Consider the following 24,974-nt stretch of genomic DNA (forward strand, 5'->3'; position numbering starts at 1 on the left):
ACAAACACACACACACACACACACACACACACACACACACAGAGAAATGTCTTACCAATGAAATTAGGGTGACTCCCTTGCAACATAAGGTTGCCAGTCTGGGATTTTATTCACATGACTAGGTAAATTTATTATTCAATGATTGTAAGGCTACCTAAGTAAGCATTTTTAAGAACTTTAAAAATATTTTATCATGTATCTACAATACATTCCTGTATACTCTTCTTAATGTTGCCCAACTAGAAATTCATGTGTGGGTGTGTGTGTGGGTATGTGTATACATTCCTGTATACTCTTCTACATTCCTGTATACTCTTCTTAATGTTGCCCAACTAGAAATTCGTGTGTGTGTGTGTGTGTGTGTGTATACAGGAATGTTGATACATGATAAAATATTTTTTAAGTTCTTAAAAATGCTTACTTAGGTGCTTACAATCATTGCATAATAAATTTACCCAGTCATGTGAGTAAAATCCCAGACTGGCAACCTTATGTTGCAAGAGAGTCACCCTAGTTTCATGGGTAAGACATTTCTATCTCCACCCTATTATCATTAGGAAAAGGAATGCAAACTTTTGATTGGCTAGGTATAAACATATATTATGACTCCTGCCTTGATTGCCCAATAAAAGCCTTGCCATAGTCTTAATATCTGATTTTGTTACCATGACTTTCCACCTTTCTTGGGTCTCTGTAATAGTTGGTTGTATATCTGCTCCTTTTGTTGGAACAACCAGTAACTCAGATTTACACCTCCCTCTGTGGAAAGAGATCCCAGGTAAGTTCAGTGACTACAGGGTAGAAAATGAAAAATGGTTGGGTTTGTCTTAAGAGAATTGGGACCTATAACTTCTAGTGAACCAAACAGCCGGGTATTTTGAAAAATCTGCACACTAAAATGACCAAGGTTTTTATGGGGATTGCCTCTTCAGCATGACTGGCTTAATCATTCAGGTAAGAAATAACTTTTTCATTTCATGAATTTTCAGTATATTATAAACTAAAAAGATATTACAATAGATTTCTTTCTTAAAAATTGGTTTTGGCTCTCTCTCTTCACCAACTCCATTTTCCTTTCTCTTCCTCCTCTTATGGTTCCCATTTTCATCCTCATTTTTTTGTACCAAACATTTATGAAATAACCCCTGTGTTAAGGATTTTGTATCCAGCCCTGGCCAATAGAACTTTCTTCCTTGATAAATATTATGTGCGGGCACTTTCTGGTAGGGTAACACCAGCCACATATAACTGTTGAGCACATAAAATGGGGCTAGTGTGACTAAAGAATTGAGTTTTAAATTTTATTTAATTTGAATTAATTTACATGGCTCAGATGGCTAGTGACTACTCTGGAGAGGAATGCGCAGGACAGTGGGCATTCACTAAGGCAAAACACATGGTTCCAACCTCTAGAGTAGGGGTGTCGAACTCAATCAGAGAAGGGGCCAAAATCTAAAATCCAGCCTAAATCGCGGGCCGAATGGTTTACTGAACAGTCATAAACTGACAATGTCATAAACTGACAGCGGAGTGCAGTGATGACAGCGCAGTGCGGGCCACATTGCAAGGCCTGGCGGGCTGGATTTGGCCCGCGGGCCTTGTGTTTGACACATGTGCTCTAGAGACTAAAACCTGTTGTGTGATGTGTGATGAATGTGTGTTTGATGTGTGATGTGTGTGTGTGTGTGTGTGTGTGTGTGTGTGTGTGTGTGTGTGTGTGAGATACCAAAGAACAGGGAGAAAGGAGATAAATTGATTGCACTATTGGGTAAGAAGGCCAAGTATTTGTGTTTGGAACAAAAGAATATAGAAATACTTTATTTCATTAAGAGATATGATGAAAAAATATTTTGTTCAGGATTACCAAGCATGAGTGTTAGACTAACTAAAGGAAGTAAGTGGAATGGGTGTGACCAGGTTGGACACCTTAGAACTAATCCAGGTGTTAGGTATAAACATTGATTAAGGAGTGGCAAAGCAAAAATTCTTTAAAGGAAAAAAAAAAAGACAAAATTCTGGAATTGCTATAAAGGAGGGAAGAAGAGTTAAAGATGTCTGATGGAGTGGTGAAACTGAAAAAATACTTTATTTTTCCAACATAAAGAGGAAAGTTCACCAAGACTCATGTTGCAAGTGATGAGCTCAGACCGAGGCAGGTTCAGTTGTGATGACTTGAAATCACAGATGGAGAAGCTCTGTAGGGATTTGACAAAAACAGACTGGAGCTCTGTAAGGCTTCAGGTGTTAGGTACTAACAGAACCTGGGTATTGGCAACACAAGGCCATCCTTAGGGCCCAATCAATGAGTCATTTTAAAAGGAGAGAGAGTCTTACTTGTCTGGTGTTTCTCAATGGTTAGTATTGGTCTGTAATCTAGGTGGGGCACATGCTCCAATTGCAGCCCCAGCCCCAGAGGGAAGCTCTCTTTCCCTCTCCCTTCATCTCTGAAGTCAATAAAAATATACTTTAAAATAATAAAGTAAAAATAATAATGAATTTGAGAAATTGACATCCATTAACAAAATCACCCAGATCCTTACTCTTGCCCACTTGAAGGTAAGCAGGTCAAAGGGAGCAAGTGAGGGACTAAAACAAGAAGGTAAGAGAGAAACAATATAGGTTCATATTATCTTTACCCCCCTCTCTTCCTGTAAATTTGCTGACACAAGGAGCTAAAAAATAGCCATCTTATAGTCTCAACTTCCAACTTAAAGGAACTGTTATTGTTTCCCCTAGAAAACATATTCTTCCTTTGAAATTAAGATCATGAGATGAGAACAGCCCGAAGTCGCAGGCACAACAAGCAAAAGTTGCTTAGTGAATCATTAGAAATAATAGTGAGGACTGACACTTTGATTTTCACTCCTTGAGTTTGGAAACCGTAAGTCAGGTCTATAGAAGAAATAGCACCATGGAATAGTCTTTGATAAACAGCATATACCAAATCTGGAGGCCATTGCCTCAGCCACGTAAGTATGGTAACTGATTCTTCAAAGATCATTCCAGCTACTTCAAAACGATGGGACATGGTCAGACCAGTGAGTTCCACAGCATGAGCCTATTTCTGCTCTGTACTTTTCTTTTACTTTTAAAATATATTTTTAGTAATTTAAGAGATGAAGACATACATAGAGAGATAGAAACATCAATGATGAAAGAAAACCATTGATTGGTTGCCATACGGGGAACTGAACCTGCAACCTGGTTTTGCTCCCTGACTGGGAATCTAACTGTGACCTCCTGGTTTATAGGTCGCCGCTCAACGACTGAGCATGCTGGCCCGACTCAACTGTATTCTTTCAAGAAGTGCCAATATATCATGCAGAAGTATCTGTAAATCAAACTTATTATTATAATTATTATTATTATTATTATTATTATTATTATTATTATTTTGGCCAACACAGTAGTCTCTTTTTATTTTTAAATTAATTTTATTTTATTTTAGTGTTTAAGGTATTGCAAATAGTAGTACATATGTCTCCTTCTCCCCCCTCCCCCCCCATTAATCTCCCCTGGCCTCCCTTAGGGGTGGCATTGAGACAGCTGGTCATATGGAATTGCCCGTGAAGTCAGAAATGAGGCATGGAATGGAAAAAGCTGAAGGCATATGGGTCATGGGAATCTGACCCACTCTGTCATGCAGCTTACTGTGTTTACAGGCCCTGTTCAAAATCATCCTTTTATATTCTACTTCAATTTAGTGATGGGCTTGGTGGTCAAATCATACCCTTTCATTATGGGCAATCCAGGTTGCATGGTAACTTGTTAGATCATGGTCAGGCATGTAAGAGCCAGTAACAAGGGAGAAATTGTTCCTCAAAGGGAAAGCCTTGTTTGCAGAGGATTCTAGAGCTTGAATACAAAATCCTAATAGTCTGGACTGCAATTCAAAAATATTTAGCAGCTCACCGAAGGCTCCATATAGCACCCCAGTCTTACACGGATACTTCAAGCACCATTGTGCTTTTGGGTCATATGGTTCAGGTGACAGAGCAGATTTCATGGCAGCCAGACTAGTGGTAGAGAGTCCTGTTGTGCTGGGTCTCATTGAAATGAGCAGCTTTTCTGGCCACTCCATACGGGTATGTTCCAATGAGGCATGGCCTTCAGACTTCAGAGGCCACCGAAGCCATGGGCTTATTTCTCAGCAATAGTTGCAAAACCCAGGATGAAATGTAGATACATTACATCCCAGAATGCTGGAGAGGGAGCTGTAATTTTAGAAAACAGTGGATACTGTGAGGTCAAAGATGGCTGAATATACACAGTACTCTATTGTGTATTTGTTTCTCATAAAAGTACAGGGTAGTAATTCTGAAACTGTTATAAGTGCATGTATCCCAGGTTGAACAAAAAAGCAGTATCTGAGGATAGTAAGGGCCTGGATCACTACGACCAGTGAAAAGATACAAGTATAAGAGTGGGATCTGGACAAGTGTAGCATGAATCATTGGTTATGATTGCCTGAGACCAGCCCTCTTCATATACTTGTCCTCCCCTAAAGCATCTCCCAGTACACAAGCTAGCTATGAAACAATAACAGGGACTGACTCTGTAAAAATGCTTTTGTCAGGCAGGATGGATCACATCTGTTTAGATCTCTTATTGCAAATAAACATAGAATTTATGGATTTATGATGTTGAGCTGGTGATGGGAATTAAGCTCATAGGCATTTTTAAAACCTGTATTAGTAACAGAACATAGAATTGGGAATCCTAAGATTGGAATCACTGCCTTTGAGGACAGTGTATTTGCATATGCTATTCAGAACATATCTTTTAAACCAAATGCAAATTGCACATTCGTGCAGGAGAACAAGACAATTAGGATGCAGTGTCTGAAGCTTTCTTTCCCTCCAAAATCAATTCTGTGTATGTCTGCTTCTTGCTTGTATCCTAGAAAGTATTAATAAGCTTAAGATTGGGAAAAATTTCAGATTCATGTGAATCCGTTTTGAAAGTTATATTCTTTCTTTGCTTTAACATTTTCATGTTAAGAGAAATATAAATTAAATACATACTGGCATGCCATTCCTCTACTCAGAGATTAGCAAAAATCAACAACTTTAAACCTTTATTACCCCACAGAAGAAACTGACCATCCTATGTAATAAAATGCTAATAGGCAAGTTGTCCCCTCGACTGAGAGCTCGAGCTCAAAAGGAAGTTTGAGCAGCAGGTGGGGTCGGCTGTAGCCCCTCCCCCTGGCTAGCTTGGCCTGATTGCCAAATTGGGGCAGGCCAGCCAGACCCCACCCATGCATGAATTTGTGCACCTGGCCTTTAGTATAAAATAAAATAACATAACATATATGAATTCTCACTTTTTAATAAAACTTATTATTTTGCAATAATTATCTATTCATAGGAAAGTGCAAGAAAATATACAGGGGGGTATCAGGCACCCTTCACCTAAACTCCCTCAATGTGAACATTTTATATTATCAAACAAAACTATTAATATTGGTTCAAGCCATATAGCTTATTCAGATGTTACCAGTTATACCTGTACTCATTTGTGTGCCAGTACCTATATGTGTGTTTCTCTATGCAAAATCATCACAAGTGTAGCATTTTGTAATCATTATCACAATCAAGATAATGAATTATACTATCAACACAAGAATTCCTCATTCTGTCTTTTTATATTTACATTTAGCCCGTCCCTTCCCCATCCTGACCTTTAGAAATGACTAATCTGTTCTTCACTCCTAAAAGAAAAGAAGAAGAAAAAAAAAAACTAAAAAAAACGGTCTTCACTTTTTAAAAAGCTGCCCAATTATTTTCTAGAGTGGTTGTACCATTTTACATTTCCACCAGCAGCATACAAATGAACATGCTTGCTAGTATTTGTGCTATCACTACTTTTTATTTTAACCATTCTTAGAGCCATGCAGTGATGTCTCATTGTGGTTTTAATTTGCATTTCTTCAATGACTAAAAGTTGCTAATTAAACATTTTTTTAATTGATTTTTTACAGAGAGGAAGGGAGAGAGATAGAGAACTAGAAACGTCGATGAGAGAGAAACATCGACCAGCTGCCTCCTGCACACCCCCTACCGGGGATGTGCCTGCAACCAATGTACATGCCCTTGACCGGAATCGAACCTGGGACCCTTCAGTCTGCAGACCAACGCTCTACCACTGAGCCAAACTGGCTCCAGCTAATTAAACATTCTTTTTATATACTTTCTTGACATCTTTATATCTTTGGCAAAATGGCTGTTCATGTCTTGACCAATTTTCTAAATTGATTACTTTCTGTTCAGTTTTGAGAATTCTTTATATAGTCTAGACATAAGTCCTTTGTTGGATATGTGGTTTGCAAATACTTTTGCTTAGTCTATAGCTTATCTTCTCCTCTTCATAATAGACTCTTTCATAGAGGGAAATTTAAAGATTTTTTTTTTCTGAGTCCCATGAACCAGTTTTCCTTTTATGGCTTATCTTTTCATCCTCTTAACACTATTTTTCAGACAACAAATTTTTGAAATTTTGCCCAGTCCAATTTATCAAATTACTTTTTTTATTAACTTTTACTTTTTTTATTATTGATATTTTACAGAGAGGAGGAAGGGAGAGAGATAGAGAGCTAGAAACGTTGATGAGAGAGAAACATTGACCAGCTGCCTCTTGCACACCCTCTACCGGGGATGTGCCCGCAACCAATGTTCATGCCCTTGACCGGAATCAAACCTGGGACCTTTCAGTCCATAGACCGATGCTCTACCACTGAGCCAAACCGGTTTCAGCAACTTTTACTTTTAAGTGCTCTGGGATTCAAGTCTAAGAATTATTTGCCTAATCATAGGTGTCAAAAATTTTTTTATCCTGTTTTCTCTAGGAGTTGTATAGTTTTGTGTATTAAATTTGTGTTCCTGATCTACTCTGAGTTAATTTTTGTATAAGGTGTGTGAATTACTCTGAGGTTTATTTGTTTGCGCCAGCATCACTTACTCAAAAATCTATCCCTCCTTTAGTAAATTGCCTTTGCATCTCTGTCAAAAATTACTTATTTGTGAAGATTTATTTCATTTCCCTGTTCTGTTTCATAATTTTTGTGCCTAGTCCTCCAACCGGGCCACATTGATTTCTGTGGCTATGTATTAATATGCAGCCAGGGAAACTGACTCCTCCTGTTGTGTTCCTATAGTTCAAAATAGTTTTTGAATAATACAGGGTCTTTCTCGGTTCATATAAGTTTTAGAATAAAATTCTTTATATTTAGTGGAAATATAAATGTTGAGTTACTGGTAAGAATTAGATGGAAACTATATATAAATGTAGGGAGTATTCATATCTCTACTATATTAAGCTAGAGGCCTGGTGAATGAAATTTGTGCACTCGGCGGGAGGGATCCCCCAGCCTGGCCTGTGCCCTCTCACAGTGCAGGAGCCCCGTGATCAATCTCCCCAAAGAGGTAGGCCCCACCCACCCACCCAGGGCTCCTCAATGGATTGCCCCAAAGAGGTAGGCCAGAGCCAGGGGTCCTGCCTCTGCACGGAGCTGTGGGACCTCTGGTCTCACCACGCGCAGCTGCAGGAACTGCCTCTGTGCCATACGGAGCCATGGGACCCCTGGCTTCGGGGGACCTGCCCACCAGTGTACACCTTGCTGTGCATGCAGCCTCCTGGTGATCGCTCTTTACAGCATGAGGGCGTCTCAGCGTGAGGGCATCACGACCACATAGACTTTTATTCTATAGGATTATCCAAACTATGAGTATGGTATGTCTCTACAAGCAATTATGTCTTCTTTGATTTATTTCATCACACAGATTCCTTACGTTTTCTTAGATTTTAACTTAAATACTTAATTTTCTTTGGAGTTATTGTAAATGGCACTTAAAAAAAAATCCTGTTCCCATACCTGGCTGGTGTGGCTCAGTGGTTGAGCACTGACCTATGAATCCAGAGGTCACAGTTCAATTCCCAGTCAGGCCACGAGCCCGGGTTTCGGGCTCAATCTCCAGTTGGGGCTTGCAGGAAGCAGCTGGCCAATGATCCTCTCTCATCACTGATGTTTCTATCTCTCTATCCTTCTCTTTTCCTCTATGAAATCAATAAAAATATTTTTTTAAATTACCTACAATATAAGGTGAAAAAACAGAAACCAATAACATATATTATTATTATTATTATTATTATTATTATTATTATTGAGTTAAGAGAGGATGGGAGAGGGAGAGAGATAGAAGCATCAATGATGAGAGACAATCATTGGTAGGCTGCTTCCTGCATGCCCCACACTAGGGATGACCACCTGGTTCATAGGTAGATGCTCAACCCCTGAGCTACGCTGGCTGGGCTGTAAGTAATTTTCTTGTCCTTCTGTTATTGATTTCCAGCTTGATTTCCCTGTAGTCAGAGAACAACTGCCAAGTGCTTGGCCAGAGAGTACAGCTTTTCTTGTGACTATTGTGCATTTCTGCTGGGCAGTTTCAGGTTGCTGGACTCTCTGGCTCTGTGCTGCTTGGACCAGTTCTACATAGGTTTTGACCTGCTTTGTGCAGGTGCCACTGGCAGCTGTAGTTCAGTTTACTCTGTACCTCTTATCTACTGCTTTGGGCTTCAACTGTTCTGCTGCTCCCTGGGACATCTGTTTGGACTCTGATTTGTGCAACCAGAATGGCGGGAGAGTTCTTATCCTTTGAGTCGCCTTACTCAGTGGATGATTAGACAAAATTCCGCTCACTTTGTTCTGTCGAGGCCACTGGGCCTTTCATAATAATGGTCTTCATTAGTCCCAAGACAACATTAAGCACCCATATCCTTAGTGGAGGCAAGCCAACCGTCTCTTCCTATATTAGCTTATCCTCCATTTCTTACTTTCTCCCTCCTTTTTTTTTTTTTTTTTTTTAATTTATTTATTTATTTATTTTTTACATATTTTCTTGATTTTTTTTTATTGCCCCCCTCCCTCCCTCCCACACATCCCCTCCCTCCCCATAGTTTTATGTCCATTGGTTGTACTTATATGCATTTATACAAGTCCTTCGGTTGATCTATTATCTCCCCCTGATATCCCTACCCTCCCCACTGTAATTTGACAGTCTGCCTGTTGCTTTACTTTCTCTATATCTGTCTCTTGGTTCATCAGTTTATAAAGATCTTTATCATCCACCGATGTGTGAGGTCATGTGGTGTTTCTCTTTCGTTGATTGGCTTATTTCACTCAGCATGATGCTCTCCAATTCCATCCAGGTTGCTGCAAATGATGAGAATTCCTTCTTCTTTATGGCAGCATAGTATTCCATTGTGTAGATGTACCATAGTTTTTGGATCCAATCATCTGCTGACGGGCACCTAGGCTGTTTCCAAATTCTGGCTATTGTAGATTGTGCTGCTATGAACATAGGGGTGCATATATCCTTTCTGATTGGTGTTTCTAGTTTCTTGGGATATATTCCTAGAAGTGGGATTACTGGGTCAAATGGGAGTTCCATTTTCAGTTTTTTGAGGAAACTCCACACTGTTCTCCACAGTGGTTGCACCAGTCTGCATTCCCACCAGCAGTGCACGAGGGTTCCTTTTTCTCCGCAACCTCGCCAACACTTGTCGTTTGTTGATTTGTTGATGTTGGCCATTCTGACAGGTGTGAGATGGTACCGCATTGTTGTTTTGATTTGCATCTCTCGGATAATTAGTGACTTTGAGCATGTTTTCATGTGCCTTTTGGCCTTCCTTCTGTCTTCTTTTGAAAATATTCTGTTTAGGTCCATTGCCCATTTTTTAATTGGATCATTCATCTTCCTTTTATTTAGTTGTATAAGCTGTCTGTAAATGTTGGAGATTAAACCTTTATCAGTGGTAATATTTGCAAATATGATCTCCCACACCGTGGGCTTTCTTGTTGTTTTATTGATGGTTTCTTTTGCTGTAAAAAAGCTTTTTATTTTGAAGTAGTCCCATTTGTTTATTTTCTCTTTAGCTTCCATTGCCCTAGGGGCAGTATCAGTGAAGAAGTTATTTTGGCATACGTCTGAGATTTTGCTACCTGTGGATGCTTCTAGTATTTTTATGGTTTCCCGTCTGATGTTTAAGTCCTGTATCCATTTTGAGTTTATCCTTGTGAATGGTGTAAGTTGGTGATCTAGTTTCATTCTTTTGCATGTGTCTGTCCAATTTTCCCAACACCATTTATTGAAGAGACTGTCTTGACTCCATTGTATATTCGTGCCTCCTTTGTCAAATATTAATTGAGCATAGTGATTTGGGTTGATATCTGGGTTCTCAATTCTATTCCAATGATCTATTTGTCTGTTCTTGTGCCAGTACCAGGCTGTTTTGAGAACAGTGGCTTTGTAGTATAGTTTGAAGTCTGGTATTGAGATCCCTCCTACTTTACTCTTCTTTCTCAGAATTGCTGTGGCTATTCGGGGTCTTTTATTGTTCCAAATGAACTTTTGGAGAGTTCTTTCTAGGTCAGTGAAATATATCGTTGGTATTTTAATGGGGAGTGCATTGAACCTATAGATTGCTTTAGGAAGTATGGACATTTTGATGATGTTGATTCTACCAATCCATGAACATGGTATGTTCTTCCATCTCCTTACATCTTCCTCTATCTCTTTCTTCAGTGTCGTGTAGTTTTCCGCAAATAGGTCCTTTATTTCTTTAGTTAAATTTATTCCTAGGTATCTTAATTTTTTTGGTGCGATGGTGAATGGAATTGCTTTTTTAGCCTCTGTTTCTGTAGTTTCACTGTTGGTGTATAGAAATGCCATGGATTTCTTGGCATTAATTTTATATCCTGCTACGTTGCCAAATTCATTTATTAAGTCAATTAGTTTTTTAATGGAGTCTTTTGGGTTTTTTATGTACAATATCATGTCATCTGCAAATAAGGATAACTTTACTTCTTCTTTTCCAATTTGGATGCCTTTTATTTCCTCCTCTTGTCTAATTGCAATGGCTAGTACTTCCAGAACTATGTCAAACAGGAGTGGCGAGAGTGGGCATCCCTGTCTTGTTCCTGTTCTTAGAGGGAATGGTTTTAGTTTTTGCCCATTGAGTATAATGTTGGCTGTGGGTTTATCATATATAGCTTTTATTATGTTGAGGTATGATCCTTGTACTCCCACCTTTTTAAGAGTTTTTAACAGGAAAGGGTGTTGGATTTTGTCAAATGCTTTTTCTGCGTCAATTGATATGACTATATGATTTTTATCTTTCAATTTGTTTATGTGATGTATCACATTTATTGATTTGCGGATATTGTACCATCCTTGCATTCCTGGAATAAATCCTACTTGGTCATGGTGTATGATCTTTGTGATGTTCTTCTGGAGTCGATTTGCTAGAATTTTGTTGAGGATTTTGGCATCTATGTTCATGAGGGATATTGGCCTGTAATTCTCTTTCATTGAGTTGTCTTTATCTGGTTTTGGTATTAGGGTGATGTTGGCTTCATAGAAGGAGTTCGGAAGTGTTCCTTCCTCTTGGATTTTTTGGAATAGTCTGAGGAGGATAGGTTTTAGTTCTTCCTTGAATGTTTGGTAAAACTCTCCTGTGAAGCCATCTGGCCCTGGGCTTTTGTTTGCTGGAAGCTTTTTGATGACGGTTTCAATTTCTTCCCACGTCACTGGTCTATTGAGATTTTTAGATTCTTCCTGATTGAGTTTTGGCAGTTTGTATTTTTCTAGGAATATGTCCATTTCCTCCAGGTTGTTTAGTTTGTTGGAATAGAGTTGTTCGTAGTATTTTGTAACAATCTGTTGTATTTCGGTGGGGTCTGTTGTTATTTCACCTCTTTCATTTCTGATTTTGTTTATTTGGGTCCTCTCTCTTTGTTTCTTGGTTAGCCTGGCTAGAGGTCCATCAATCTTGTTTATCCTTTCGAAGAACCAGCTCTTGGTTTTGTTGATCTTATGTATTGTTTCTTTGGTCTCTATGTCATTTATCTGTGCTCTGATTTTTGTTATTTCCTCCCTTCTGCTTACACTGGGCTTTTCTTGTTGCTCTTTTTCTAACTCTTTGAGTTGTAGAGTTAGTTCATCTGTTACCATTTTTTCTAGTTTTTTGCAATAGGCTTGTAAGGATATGAACTTCCCTCTCAAAACTGCTTTTGCTGTGTCCCATAGATTTTGGATTGTTGTGTTTTCATTGTCATTTGTTGCCAGGATGTTTTTAATTTCTTCCTTGATTTCTCTGGTAACCCAGTCCTTGTTTAATAGCATGTTGTTTAGTCTCCATGTATTTGATTTCTTTGGATTATTTTTATTGTAATTAATTTCCAGTTTTATGCCACTATGGTCTGAGAAGATGCTTGATATGATTTCTATCTTCTTGAATTTGAAGAGACTTTGCCTATGTCCCAAAATGTGGTCTATCTTTGAGAATGTCCCATGTGCACTTGAGAAGAATGTATATTCTGTGGCTTTGGGGTGGAATGTTCTAAAGATGTCAATTAATTTCATCTGGTCTAGTGAGTCGTTTAGGATTGATATTTCTTTGCTGATTTTTTGTTTAGATGATTTGTCGAAGGGTGACAGTGGGGTATTAAAATCTCCTACTATGATTGTATTGTTATTAATCTCTCCCTTAATGTCCTCCAGCAGTTTTTTTATGTATTTGGGTGCTCCTGTATTGGGTGCATATATATTTACCAGGGTTATTTCTTCTTGTTGGATTGTACCCTTTAGTATTATGAAGTGGCCTTCATTATCTCTTGTTATGTCCTTCACTCTGAGATCTAATTTGTCAGATATAAGTATTGCTACCCCAGCTTTTCTTTCCTTTCCATTTGCCTGGAAAACTTTTTTCCATCCCTTCACCCTCAGTCTGTGTGCATCTTTTTTTCTGAGGTGGGTTTCTTGTAGGCAACAGATGTAAGGGTCTTGTTTTCTTATCCAATCTGACACCCTATGTCTTTTGATTGGAGCATTTAATCCATTTACATTTAAGGTTATTATTGATAGGTACTCATTTGAAGGCATTTTTATTCTATACCCATGTTCCTTCTTCAATTCCTATTTCTTTATTTTTACAGTACTCCCTCCTTTTTTTTATTTTCTTTCTCTAACCCCAAATAAACCACCTTTGCCTCAGATCCTACTAATGTGGAATTTGGGTTAACAGATCGGACATACAAGTCTGGTCTTGCACATTACTGACACGTAAAAAAAATCTGGTGAAGTAAAAAATATCACTGAAATATCTTTCAAATTCTATCTAAAATTATTTTCTTTATACTTTTATGTTGCTAAATGCCATCCAATAGAGATGAATTTAGATCAATAATACCTGTTGCCCAGCCTATGTGGCTCTGTGGTTGAGCATCGACCTGTGAACCAGAAGGTCAGGGTTGAATTCCCAGTTAGGGCACATGGCAGGGTTGCAGACTCAACCCCCATTGTGGGGGGTGCAGGAGGTAGCTGATCAATGATTCTCTCATCATCAATGTTTCTAACTCTATCCCCCTCCCTTCTTTCCTCTGAAATAAATAAAAACATATTTAAAAATATACAATTCCGCTGAAGCCGGTTTGGCTCAGTGGTAGAGTGTCGGTCTGCGGACTGAAAGGTCCCAGGTTCGATTCCGGTCAAGGGCATGTACATTGGTTGCAGGCACATCCCCGGTAGAGGGTGTGCAAGAGGCAGCTGGTCAATGTTTCTCTCTCATCGATGTTTCTAGCTCTCTATCTCTCTCCCTTTCTCTCTGTTAAAAATCAATAAAATATATTTTTTTAAATAAAAAATAAATAAATAAAAATATACAATTCCTCTGGAGAGGACATACAATTCATTATCATAGATAATATGAAAGACAGAACACCAGACAGAAATAAATTTAGGAAGAAACCAAGCATCACTAAAAAGTCTAAAGACTGATATATAATCAAAATCATTTACTTGGGAGATCATTAACAAGATAGGTACCTCATTATCTTTATTTCTCTCCACCCTATCATTTTTCAGTAACGATAATAAAGAGTTTTTATTGGCAGATATACAAAAAAAAATAATCATATGACTTCCTCCTCCAGTTCCATTAACTTCTTGTCATAATTTTAATCTCCAGGTTAAACACCAGGACTTCCCATTTTCCTGGGCTTGTGTAGTGAGTGGCTGTAATTTTGCTTATTTTATAGTAGTATCCAATCTCTCAGATGCATATCCCCCTCTGTGGAAAGATTGTCCTGATCAGCTTAGTGATTACAAGAAAGAAAATGGAAAGTACATCATTAATTCCTGGCATTACCTTGAAAGACAAGGAACATATAAAATCCTATTGAATGCAACAGCCAAGTATTTTGAAAAATTTGCACCAGAAAATGAACAGAATATTTTATGGGGATTACCTATATTTCATGGATGGCAATATCATACAGGTAAGAACAACTCTCTTTTTCATTACATTGACCCTTTGACTTAACTGAAAATTAAATAGGAAGCATTACCTTGTATATGTAACACCACTTTTGTGAAAAATCATTTTTCTTTTTTTTCTTCCCACTCCTTTTCCAACTATTTCCCCCTATTCCTCCCCATCTACTTTTCTCCTTATTCTTTCTTAAACTAATTTTATCAAGCATTTATGGACTGCCCCAGTTTTCATGGTGTTTCTACTCAAAACTGTGTGCAATAATGAAAAATTTATCTTTGCACTGTCCAGGCTACAGGACAACTACTGTGGGAACAGGAGACCTACTGTGCTACTGTGTTATTATATATGACTAATGGGCACTTGAGATGGATAATGCTTCCAAAGACCTGAATTTTCAATTTTATTTAAATTAATTTAAATTTAAATTGTTACAAATGGCTACTGAATTCTTCCTTCACTGAGACACATCATATCAGACCTAGTTCATTCCATATCAACAACTATTAATTGAGATGCTACTAGGTGCCAAGCCTAGTGCTAAGTCCTGGGGAGTATACCATGAACAAATGAGTTAAAGCAATATACATTAAATACACAAGGTTACATAAAATTAATTTCTATTACCTACAGTTCTAAATGTGATTAAGTAATCATGAAGACTGGAGTGTCAAAGCATAAAAATCCTTTGCAGGAAAACCTTTCTTTCATATGTTTTCTCCCTGAAAATTATATCTCCATTCAGAAATGAAGGTGAAGATTTGTATTGTAACAAAAATGTCATAAATTCCAAACTCTCTTATTCTGGTTAACAATGGCATTCAAGAAATAAGGGACCTTCACCATCAGCTTCCAGAAAATTGTACTGAAAGAAAAGAATCAATGAGAGAATGGGTAGTTTTGGGGGAAAGATAGGAGATGAGACTCTGCAAGGTCTGATCTATAATAGCATCCTGAACTGGCATTACAAGCAAGTTTGTCAGGGGGATCTCCTGATACCCAGTATAAGTCCTATTCCTAGGCGGCCCTCAGCATGGAGAAGAAGAATATCTGAACTCCTGGGACACAGTTGAGGAAGATCCCAAACATCCTATACAACAAAAGGTTAATATGCAAATTGTCCCTCTGGTGATCATTCAACTAGGAGACAGGGAGTTTGACCTCTGGCTATGATATGCACTGACCACCAGGGGGCGGTGAAGAACATGGCAGGCATCAGAGATGCTGTGCTGGCAGCTGGTGGTAGTGGAGGCACCGTTGGCCCCAATGGGCCCCAAGGAAAGTGGGAACGTGGTGGGGCAGGTGAGGGGGTAGAGCCAGGCCATGGCAAGGTGCCAGGCAGGGCTATGGGGCTGTGAGGCTGGGAGTGTGAGCTGGGGCCCGATCTCTGCAGGCCAGCCTGAGGGACCCCACTTGTGCATGAATTCATGCACTGGGCCTTTAATAAGTGTCATAAAGTTTTCTACCCTGGATTCACTAATGAACAAATGGCAAGGTCAAAAGTGGGATTGGATACCTTGCAAATTTTATTTTTATTCAAGAACATAATAAATATGTTTGGGGTAGGATTTGGGGTAGGATCCTTCTCTTTTTTAGTGGCTGATTTTACTTACTATTTAATTGAAGTAAACTACATGACATAACTAGAGAAAATCAAAATAGGATTACATTTTTTAAAAATAACCATAAAAGTATTTTAAGCTAAGGACCATCAACAATGACCAGAAAGAAAATGTATTCTCATCTTTAAAGAACTATTTTTACCCTCTGTCCACTCTTTCTCTGCCTCCCAACTACGTCACCCACCTCAATACCTAACTTTACAGGCAACCACGGGTTTTCTGTCTCTAACAGAAGATTATGGAGCATTATCTAGAATTTTCATATAAACTGTTGTTTCATATATTCTTTTTTGGTCTGGTTTACTTCAGTTGTCATGATCCTTTTGAGATTTATTCATTTGCTTGCATATGTCAGTATTTATTCATTTTTATTGCTTAGCAGAAATTTTGCCTAGAAAAATATTGGAATTGGGAAGAGAATAGTGGGAGTCTAAGACAAGATAACGAAGTGCCATGAGAGAGGAAAAGATGGAGGGAAAGGGAGGGCTGTGGAAAGTGTACAGAAACTTATTTTAGATTCCATGCCTCCACTCAAAGGATTTATAACACAGGAAGAAAAATTAGAAATGATACAACCCAAGGACAATAAAAAGCCTGCGAATAAAAACATACTAGATAAAAGTGAGAGTGTTGTGAGCTAGAAATAGAAAAAGATTTAAATTGAATCTTGAAAAAAAAAAAGGTGGAATGTTATTGGATTATTTTTTTAAGTAATCCATAAAGAAAAAAATAGAATGAACTAAAGGATAAAGCTTGGAATTAGTGTAGCATATGGGAGAGAAAAGGAGAGGGAGAGAAGGAAATGCTGGGGTTACAGGAGATACATAACCTTTTGCTAGAGAAATAATATAATTGGAAAGTGGGGTAAATTAATAGTATAAATTTGGGTTTTAATAATAACAAAAATAGAGTTAATTTTATTCTTAAAAAAATGTGAATGACCAAAAAACACTTTTTGGTGAAGGCTACTGAGAAAGACGTATTTCTTGCCATGGGAAGATAAGAAAAAATTCCTCAGAGAACATAATGACCAGAGGCAAGCATGGTTTTTGTTTTTGTTTTTTAATCTACAGTTTAGAAATGGTCCAGTAAACTCAATTCTGGATTTCCTCTTTTCAGGCAGATTAGCTGACCCCACCCGAAAAACAGACTGTGGACATAAGGCTGGGGATAGTCTGTGCATCTCTGTAGACAGTTGGTGGGCCGGTGAGTATAAAGTAAAAGCCATTTCACAAATTGATGACCTTCCCACAAAGAATCAACTTAACACTGAATCCCAAATAGAGAAACAGAAACAAAAACCAGTATTACTGCTTTTACAAAACAAATCAACTCAGCCCCAGCTGGTTGGGCTCAGTGGATAGAGTGTTAGCCTGTGGACTAAAGCATCCTGGGTTTGATTCCCATCAAGGGCATGTACCTTGGTTGCAGGCTTGATCCCCAGCCCTGGTATGGCCACATTAAGTCTATTATTATCTCTTCATGTTTTAAAATAATAAACCTAAGGCATAAATCTATTCTGCTTTCGGAGAACAGGGTTCTTAAGAGAAGCACATTCAAGTTGCATATGAGAATAAGGGAAATTTCTGATGGCTTCTGAAGTGCCCAGAACTACTGCTTAAGGTTTACCACTTCAATAGCAACCTCTTTTTTTTGCTAATAATATTAATCATATCTTTTTGTTTACACAGACCTTAATTTTTATCTCTCTGCAATGCCCTTCCTTGCTGCAGTTGATTCTGGCATAATGGGGATACCATCAGACAAAATCACATTGCTGCCACCATACAAGGATCAAATGAGTTTTTGTTTTAATGTTTCTAGCTGTCGTTCATCCTTTCCAGAAGCAATGAAAAAGTGGAATGAATTTTACCAGGTTTTGTGTGTGGCTTTTGTATTGTTTTTTAGTAATTTAATTAATACTCTTTGGGGGTGGCCAGATAATTTTTGAATAATATATTCAATGTAGAGATTTTTTAGGCTTTGAACAAGTTCTTAAGGAATTAAGTTCTTAATATTAAAATATTTATTATGATGACAGAAATATTAATGAGTTGGTTACTGAATGACATCATATCACAATTAACACCCTCATTACCCATTGAATATTGAGGCTTCCCTGTCCACTTTTTTCACACCAAATGAATTATATGCAAACACATGAGAATTATGATTTCATAGAGCATAAAGTGTTCTCTTTTATCACAATTTCAGGGCCGACTGAGCAAAAACCTACATAGAAATACAAATATAATATAGGTTGTGGTGAATTTGATCAGATTATTTCAACTCTCTTTATAAATAAATAAAACTTGAGTGAAACAATCATTTGACAATCAGAATAGAATATTGATATCTAAAATAAAGTGCCATGGGTGGAAGAGCAAATGATCAAAAACAAACAAGTTTTCCTCTACAGATCTTTATATTTCATATGATTAGGCAAAATACTCTTACTCCTCCCATTTACCCATTTCCTACTCTTAAGACTTTGTGGCAAGTTCATTATATGGCCAGAGAATAACATGTAAATAAAATACTAAAGCTCTAGATCTAAACAGCATAAGATCCTAAAACATATGGTTTATTGCTTTCAAATGGGTTCAGCATCACTAGTAATTAATATAACTAATATTAAGTTTTTAGAAACTGTTAAGCATTGAATCATATTTTAACTTTTGGGGGGGGGGAACCCTCATTTAAATGTTGAAAAATTATATTTGTAAGTAGAGTTGATTTTCAGGAGGAGAGACAGTTATCATTGCTTAAATAATATAACCCTGTTCTTGTTGGACAGCATTTAAAGTCCGATTCTAGTAGTTTTGATGACCTGCTGAAGTACTTATGGGCTGCACATGTCTCATCCTTGGAGGTTGTTCATAAAAATTTTCAGAACAGGTAAGAATTGATCTAAAAGTTATTTTGTTTTCACCTGGTAAGAACATTTCCATGCCTTTTTCATTGAAGTGTTTTTTCAATCAACCTGTTTACCAATATGTCAACCATGGGAGGTATTGTAGATAAAGAGAAAACTAACTGATAAGAAAATGTTTTGCTGGATAAGGTAAAAAGTGTTTTTACAAGTAGGAAGGAAACTATGAAGAAAAAAAAAGCAGATTTGTATTATAAAGTATAACAAAATAAAAAGCAATAAATCAAAATCAAACCAGAAATCCAAGAAGACAAACAAAAAGTTGTTTTGCCCAAATTGGTATTTCTAAACCAGAGAATGTAATGACAAATAATTATATGATATCTGCATCTCTTTATCAGAGAAAATAACTTGGTTAACACATATTTAGAAGGAACTGTCCAAGGCATATTGGTTATCATGCTGTGTATCTAAAATAATGTTAAAAGTCTCCCAATTTTATAGCAAGTGAAGTTGAATGAGGCAGCATGACTTGGTCTGGGAGTGAATGACACTATATTTGGGCTAGTATCAGCCACCCAGAGGGAGATGTGGTGTAGAAAGAAGGAAAAGATGGCCACAACCAGTTTGGCTCAATGAACAGAGCATTGGTCTGCAGACTGAAAGGTCCCAGGTTTGATTCCAGTCAAGGGCATGTACATTGGTTGCAGGCACATCCCCGGTAGGGGGTGTGCAAGAGGCCAGCTGGTCAATGTTTCTCTCTCATCGACGTTTCTAGCTCTCTATCCCTCTCCCTTCCTCTCTGTAAAAAAAAATCAATAAAATATATTTTTTTTTAAAGAAAGAAGGTAAAGATAGGTGACTGGTTTAAAAAGCACATGTAAGCACAGGTACACATGCTTGAGGCCTTTTTGTTAACCATATAATTTTATCTTGCCCACTGATCACATATTCAATTAAGATAAACAAATAACAGATTTAGGAGTCATATTGTTTGTATATATTTGTTCTTATTGCTTTAAAGCTGATTTTCATATTTAAAAGTTCATACTCTTGGCATTCTGTGAAATGAATTGGAATTGTAGCCATCATCACAATTTTTTTGTTGTAACTCAACTGCTTGGCTACTTCTATGACTGCCAATGAAACTTGAGGTCATTGGTCAAGCAAGTAGAGAGAGGGTTGCAACCTCAAGATCATAATTGAGATCAAGTGATTATAATTTATAGAAAACTAGAGACCATATGCACGAAGACTCATGCAAGAATGGGCCTTCCTTCCCCTGGCTACTGCCACCACCTTTGCTCTGCCTTTCCACCTGCCCATGCTACTCAGAGGCCTGGAGCTGCTGGCGTGGTGCAGGATGCCTGCATCATTGCCATGACGATGATGCAAGCATCCCACCCCACCCCTGGCCACTTGACACCTGCATATGCAAATTAACCCACCTTTTTTGTTGTTGTTGGGTTAATCTGCATACTCACTTTTGATTGGCTGGTGGGTGTCGTGAAGGTACAGTCGATTTGCATCTTTCTCTTTTATTAGTGCAGTTTATAAAATAATATTTTTTGCAAACTTTTCCAATCACATGCAAAATGAAATTTTTCTAGAAAATTGCATTTTTAATATCAACTCTCAGAGGATAATGAGAGCAACCCTCAATATATGAAATAAAATAACGAAGTTGAATTTACTGCAATTCTAGGGAGGGAGAATGACATCTGTCAGGCCCAGTATCACTAAGCAGGACACTTTTCTCATCTAGTTTTGGGTTATTAGTGAATTGGGTTATAAGGAGATGCAGAGTTCAGGGATTCATGGATTTTAAGTGAATTGAGTTACCAGTATGAGAATACTCAGGTAAGATAGCTATCAATTTTCATTAGAAACATGTTTATACAATGGGCCCCAGTTTCTAATAGCCAATTCCTAAAGGACTGACTTTTGAAAGATTGAAAGCTTGCCATACTCTGTTTCCCAAACCATTTCCCTGAGGTAAGCTTTGTTGATGGATTGAGCAAGTCTAACAATGTTTTGATGACCACTTGTTACTTTGTCTTCTCCTAGAGATGAGAAAACTTGTTTTTATTCTTGAAAGTATGACAATACTTCAAGTGGTTAAAATTTAAGGATATTTCAGATTTTGTTTATGATCAAATTTCTATTATATGCTTATTTTATTTTTATGCTCATTGCATTTATTCCAAACTATTGAATGTGACTAATTTGGAAATATTTGACTAATTTTTCAATAGGTCAAATTTATAAATAACCTGAGGCAAAGTAATATCCATATGAGTTGTTTGATGAGTAAGTTTAAATGTGTATGTGCCTGTTTTCTTCACACACCACCTCAGGGGAAAACAAGGAAACACCTCTTGTTGATCTTAGTAGAAACATAAGTACAAAAGTTAACTATTTTTTTACTAACACGTTTACTTTTACTTCCTGAACTTCTGACTTTTTTTTAGATGGCTGTCTACATAGGTGTCAACCTAGACCTATATGAATATTTTTTAATAGCTGCATGACAGAATCCAAACTATGGATTTTCTTCTCATCTCTCAGTCAATTCTTAAAACAATAAATTTTATAGATAGTATTTCTTCTGAAGTTTACACAGATTGGTAGTGTCAGGAAGATTTATGTCACAGGTTGTCTGCTCCAAAGACTAAGCTTTTACCCTTATAACTGTTCTGTTTATAAAATGATGTATCCTGCAAATTGATATTCAAAGATCCATACACAGAAATCCACAACACAATACTGGCAAACAGGATTCAGCCATATATATATATATATATATATATATATATATATATATATATATATATATATATATGAAATAAAATAACAAAGTTGAATTTACTGCAATTCTAGGGAGGAAGAACAACATCTGTCAGGCCCAGTATCATATATATATAATTAAAAACCATGACCACATGGGATTTATACCAGGAATGCAAGCACTGGAGATACTATAACAGTCAATCTTATAACCCAGATGGCTATTGAGTGACTAACCTGTACAGAGGTAAACAGCAGAGACATGATGTACAAAAGAATGATTCACAGTCCCAAGATGGAGTGCAACAGGGAAAGATTTCATCATGCTACTCAGAACGGCAGGCACACAGTTTAAAACTTAACCATTGTTTATTTCTTGGATTTTCCATTTAATATTGTTGGACCAAAGGTAATGAAAACTGTGAATAGAGAAACTTCGGATATGGGGGGGAACTACTGTATATCAGGAAAAAAAAAAAAATAGCAAGCTACCTAAAATGCAAGAAAAATAGTCTGTAAGCTATTTTATTGTTTAATGGTTACCTGAAATGGAAATCACATGTTCCTTGAAAAATATCAAAATTCAGCAGAAATTTTGCTAATCTTCTTTGAGTGTATCTTTACATCCTATCTAATAAAGAAGGAATATACTAATTGACTCTCGTGCTGTCACAAAGATGGCAGTGGGCTCGGCCAATAAGGAAAGAATATGCTAATTGACTGCCCCACCCTCAAAGATAGCAGTGCCCACAGTCAATAAGGAGGGAATATGTTAATTGACTGCCATGTCCTCAAAAATGGAGTCATCCACAACCACAAGATGGCGGGGCCTGCCTACCAGCCACCCAGGGCTGGCCCAAAGGACAGGCAAGCCTTGAATGGCGGCTGCCTAGCCACCCAGGGCCACCTGAAGCTCAGGTAACCAGGGCTGGCCGAGGCTTGCGCTTCCTGTAGTGGCAGCAGCAGAGGTGTGATGGGTTGTTGCCTTCCCCTGGTCAATGGGTTGCCTTCCACCCTGAGGGCTCCTAGACTGTGAGGTGGGGCAGGCCAGGCTGAAGGACCTTCTTCCAGTGCGTGAGTTATTATGCACTGGGCCTCTAGTTTTAAAATAATGAGACTTGGTCACATTTCAGCTTGCATGCAAATGGAGCAGGATTTATGAAAAGGGAAAAGCATTCTACTAAAACCATTTTTTCTGGGATGGTAATTTCCAGATTTAAAATTCTAATGGAATCTTTTCAAATTTTCAAATCTAAGAGCTAAAATCAACTGCCAGTTTCTACAATCTACATTCTAAAAAAAGTGGTAGGATGTAGTTTTGAACAAAATATCTGTTTTGAAAATTGAGTTTGCCAAATTCTGAGTTGACTAATTATAAATGGGAACTTCCCTCCGCCCCTTGTCTTATAGGTTAAGGTATTATTCTAAACAAGAAGCAGATTTTGGAAGAAATTGGGCTTTGTTTGCGGATTATTTAGCTCCACTTCTTTTTCCTACAACTTTGGTTAGAACTTATGAATTCCAGAAAGGTCTGCCCACACGAATACTTCTTAGTAGTGACCGAGCCCCCTTCATCAGTGACTTTACTGTCTTTCAGAATAGTGTCCTGATAGCTGTAAATCTTTTGCACATTGTGCATAAGTACACAGGTAAGCAACACTTTAATTTTTGGAAATTCTTATAGTGTTGATTTCAGAAGTAATGAAAAACCATTAGAATCATAGTTATAAATCATTACAACAGAATGTCTAAAGAAATAAATTTTATCTTAACTCATAAATATCTTTACTATTTATTTTTAGGAACACTGTCTTTCATTGTATGGAAAACTTTAATGATGTCAAAAATTGCAAGAGAACTGTTTCTAGAGATTTTGGAATTCGTCCTTCACTATTTTAATTAAGTACTTCTGGAAATATGTAATAAAATAAAAATCTATGAGAATAATTCCTCAAGGAAAAATGTTCTCAACAATTAGTCATACATATTTGCATAATTTTGTCTTGTCTATGCCTATATTTTAATTAATGTTGCAGTTAATTTGTTTTTAATAATTATTAAATTAACAATAATAATAAAACCTTTACTGTTCAATGAAAATTTGGTTGAGCCCTGGCTGGTTTGGCTCAGTGGATAGAGTGTTGGCCCAAGGACTGAGGGGTCCTGGGTTCAATTCTGGTCAAGGGCTCATGCCCGAGTTGCAGGTTTGATCCCCAGTGGGGAGCATGTAGGAGGTAGCCAATCAATGATTCTCTCTCAAAATTGATGTTTCTATCTCTCTCTCTCTTTTCCCTTCAATAAAAAATATTTTTTTTAAAAAGAAAAAGGAGGAGAAGAAGATCTCGGGCTATCTTAAAAAAAAAAAAAAAGAAAAGAAAATTTGGTTGAATAGCTGAATAAATGCCAATAAATTAATAAATGTCATAAAACCTGATTTGAATTTTGGATGTTATTCTACCTAAATTAATTTCATGAAATTTGAAGGAATAGATTTTCATGGCCAGAGGCAGAAATTTTTACATAAAAATTCAGATGATGAATTTGGATTTCTAAGACACTTAAAAAGTAACTATTAATTTAGAACATATTTCTTAATCAAAGATGTTTTGGAAGGCTTTTAGTTTTCTCAAAGTTAAAAAAAGTTATTTTCTAAATTTTTTTTTTCTAGTCCATGCTTTTTTAAAAAATATTTCAGGACCATACAGGGCAAACATTCTCACTTTTAACAAGAGACAGTGTGTGCTGACCAGAAGGTGGCTTTCCCTCCTGCTGTCCTCATGGTGACTTCCTTCCTCAGCTCTTATGAAGCTTGTTTAGACGGTTTTTCATAGAACCTCAACTATAGGCAAAATGTATACTAATGAACCATTTGGGAAAACAAAATGAAAAAGTGTAAGGCAAACATTAGATATTGTGGTAAAGCAATAAGGGCACTAATGTGCAAAAGACTAATTTGCATCTAAGCCCTTTCATTTTTCCAGCCAGTGCTAGCTGGTTAATCCTCAGCAATTTATCAAATTCCCTTGTGTCTCAGTATGCTTCTTACCAATGAAAAGACTGTAACAAAATGAAGATAATTGGGAGTCACAAGATTTTGATTGTAAAAATCAATTAGTTCAATAACCAGAAGGTGGAGGACATCCAGTATAATGCGTACAAAATGGCACTTGTGGCACAGAGTACACATTTGATGGACAGTACACCAATAAGATAACTCGCTGTAGCAAAACTCAATCATGACTACAGCATACACGCCAGGAAGCCCAAACCATGATATGTAAGTGTGGACAGAACACAGGTTGCCTCTGGATTAGAAAACAGACCATTTCTTTTTTCTTTTCTTTTTTAATATATATTTTATTGAT

General features: G+C 37.3%; 1 protein-coding gene across 1 annotated transcript; it reads left to right on the forward strand.

The window, feature by feature from the left end:
* Nucleotides 1–666: 666 nt before the first annotated feature.
* On the forward strand, nucleotides 667–23,512 carry LOC311625714 (protein LEG1 homolog; the record flags this gene model as incomplete). The annotated part of the gene is made up of 8 exons (XM_084890229.1): nucleotides 667–778; nucleotides 3,988–4,085; nucleotides 14,026–14,335; nucleotides 17,070–17,156; nucleotides 17,642–17,826; nucleotides 18,748–18,848; nucleotides 23,020–23,258; nucleotides 23,412–23,512. 8 exons carry the CDS (start codon nucleotides 667–669, stop codon nucleotides 23,510–23,512), a joined length of 1,233 nt encoding a protein of 410 aa, XP_084746355.1.
* Nucleotides 23,513–24,974: the final 1,462 nt, after the last annotated feature.

Source organism: Pipistrellus hanaki (genome assembly GCF_964339955.1).
Source record: "Pipistrellus hanaki genome assembly, chromosome: 7".
Classification (NCBI taxonomy): domain Eukaryota; kingdom Metazoa; phylum Chordata; class Mammalia; order Chiroptera; family Vespertilionidae; genus Pipistrellus; species Pipistrellus hanaki.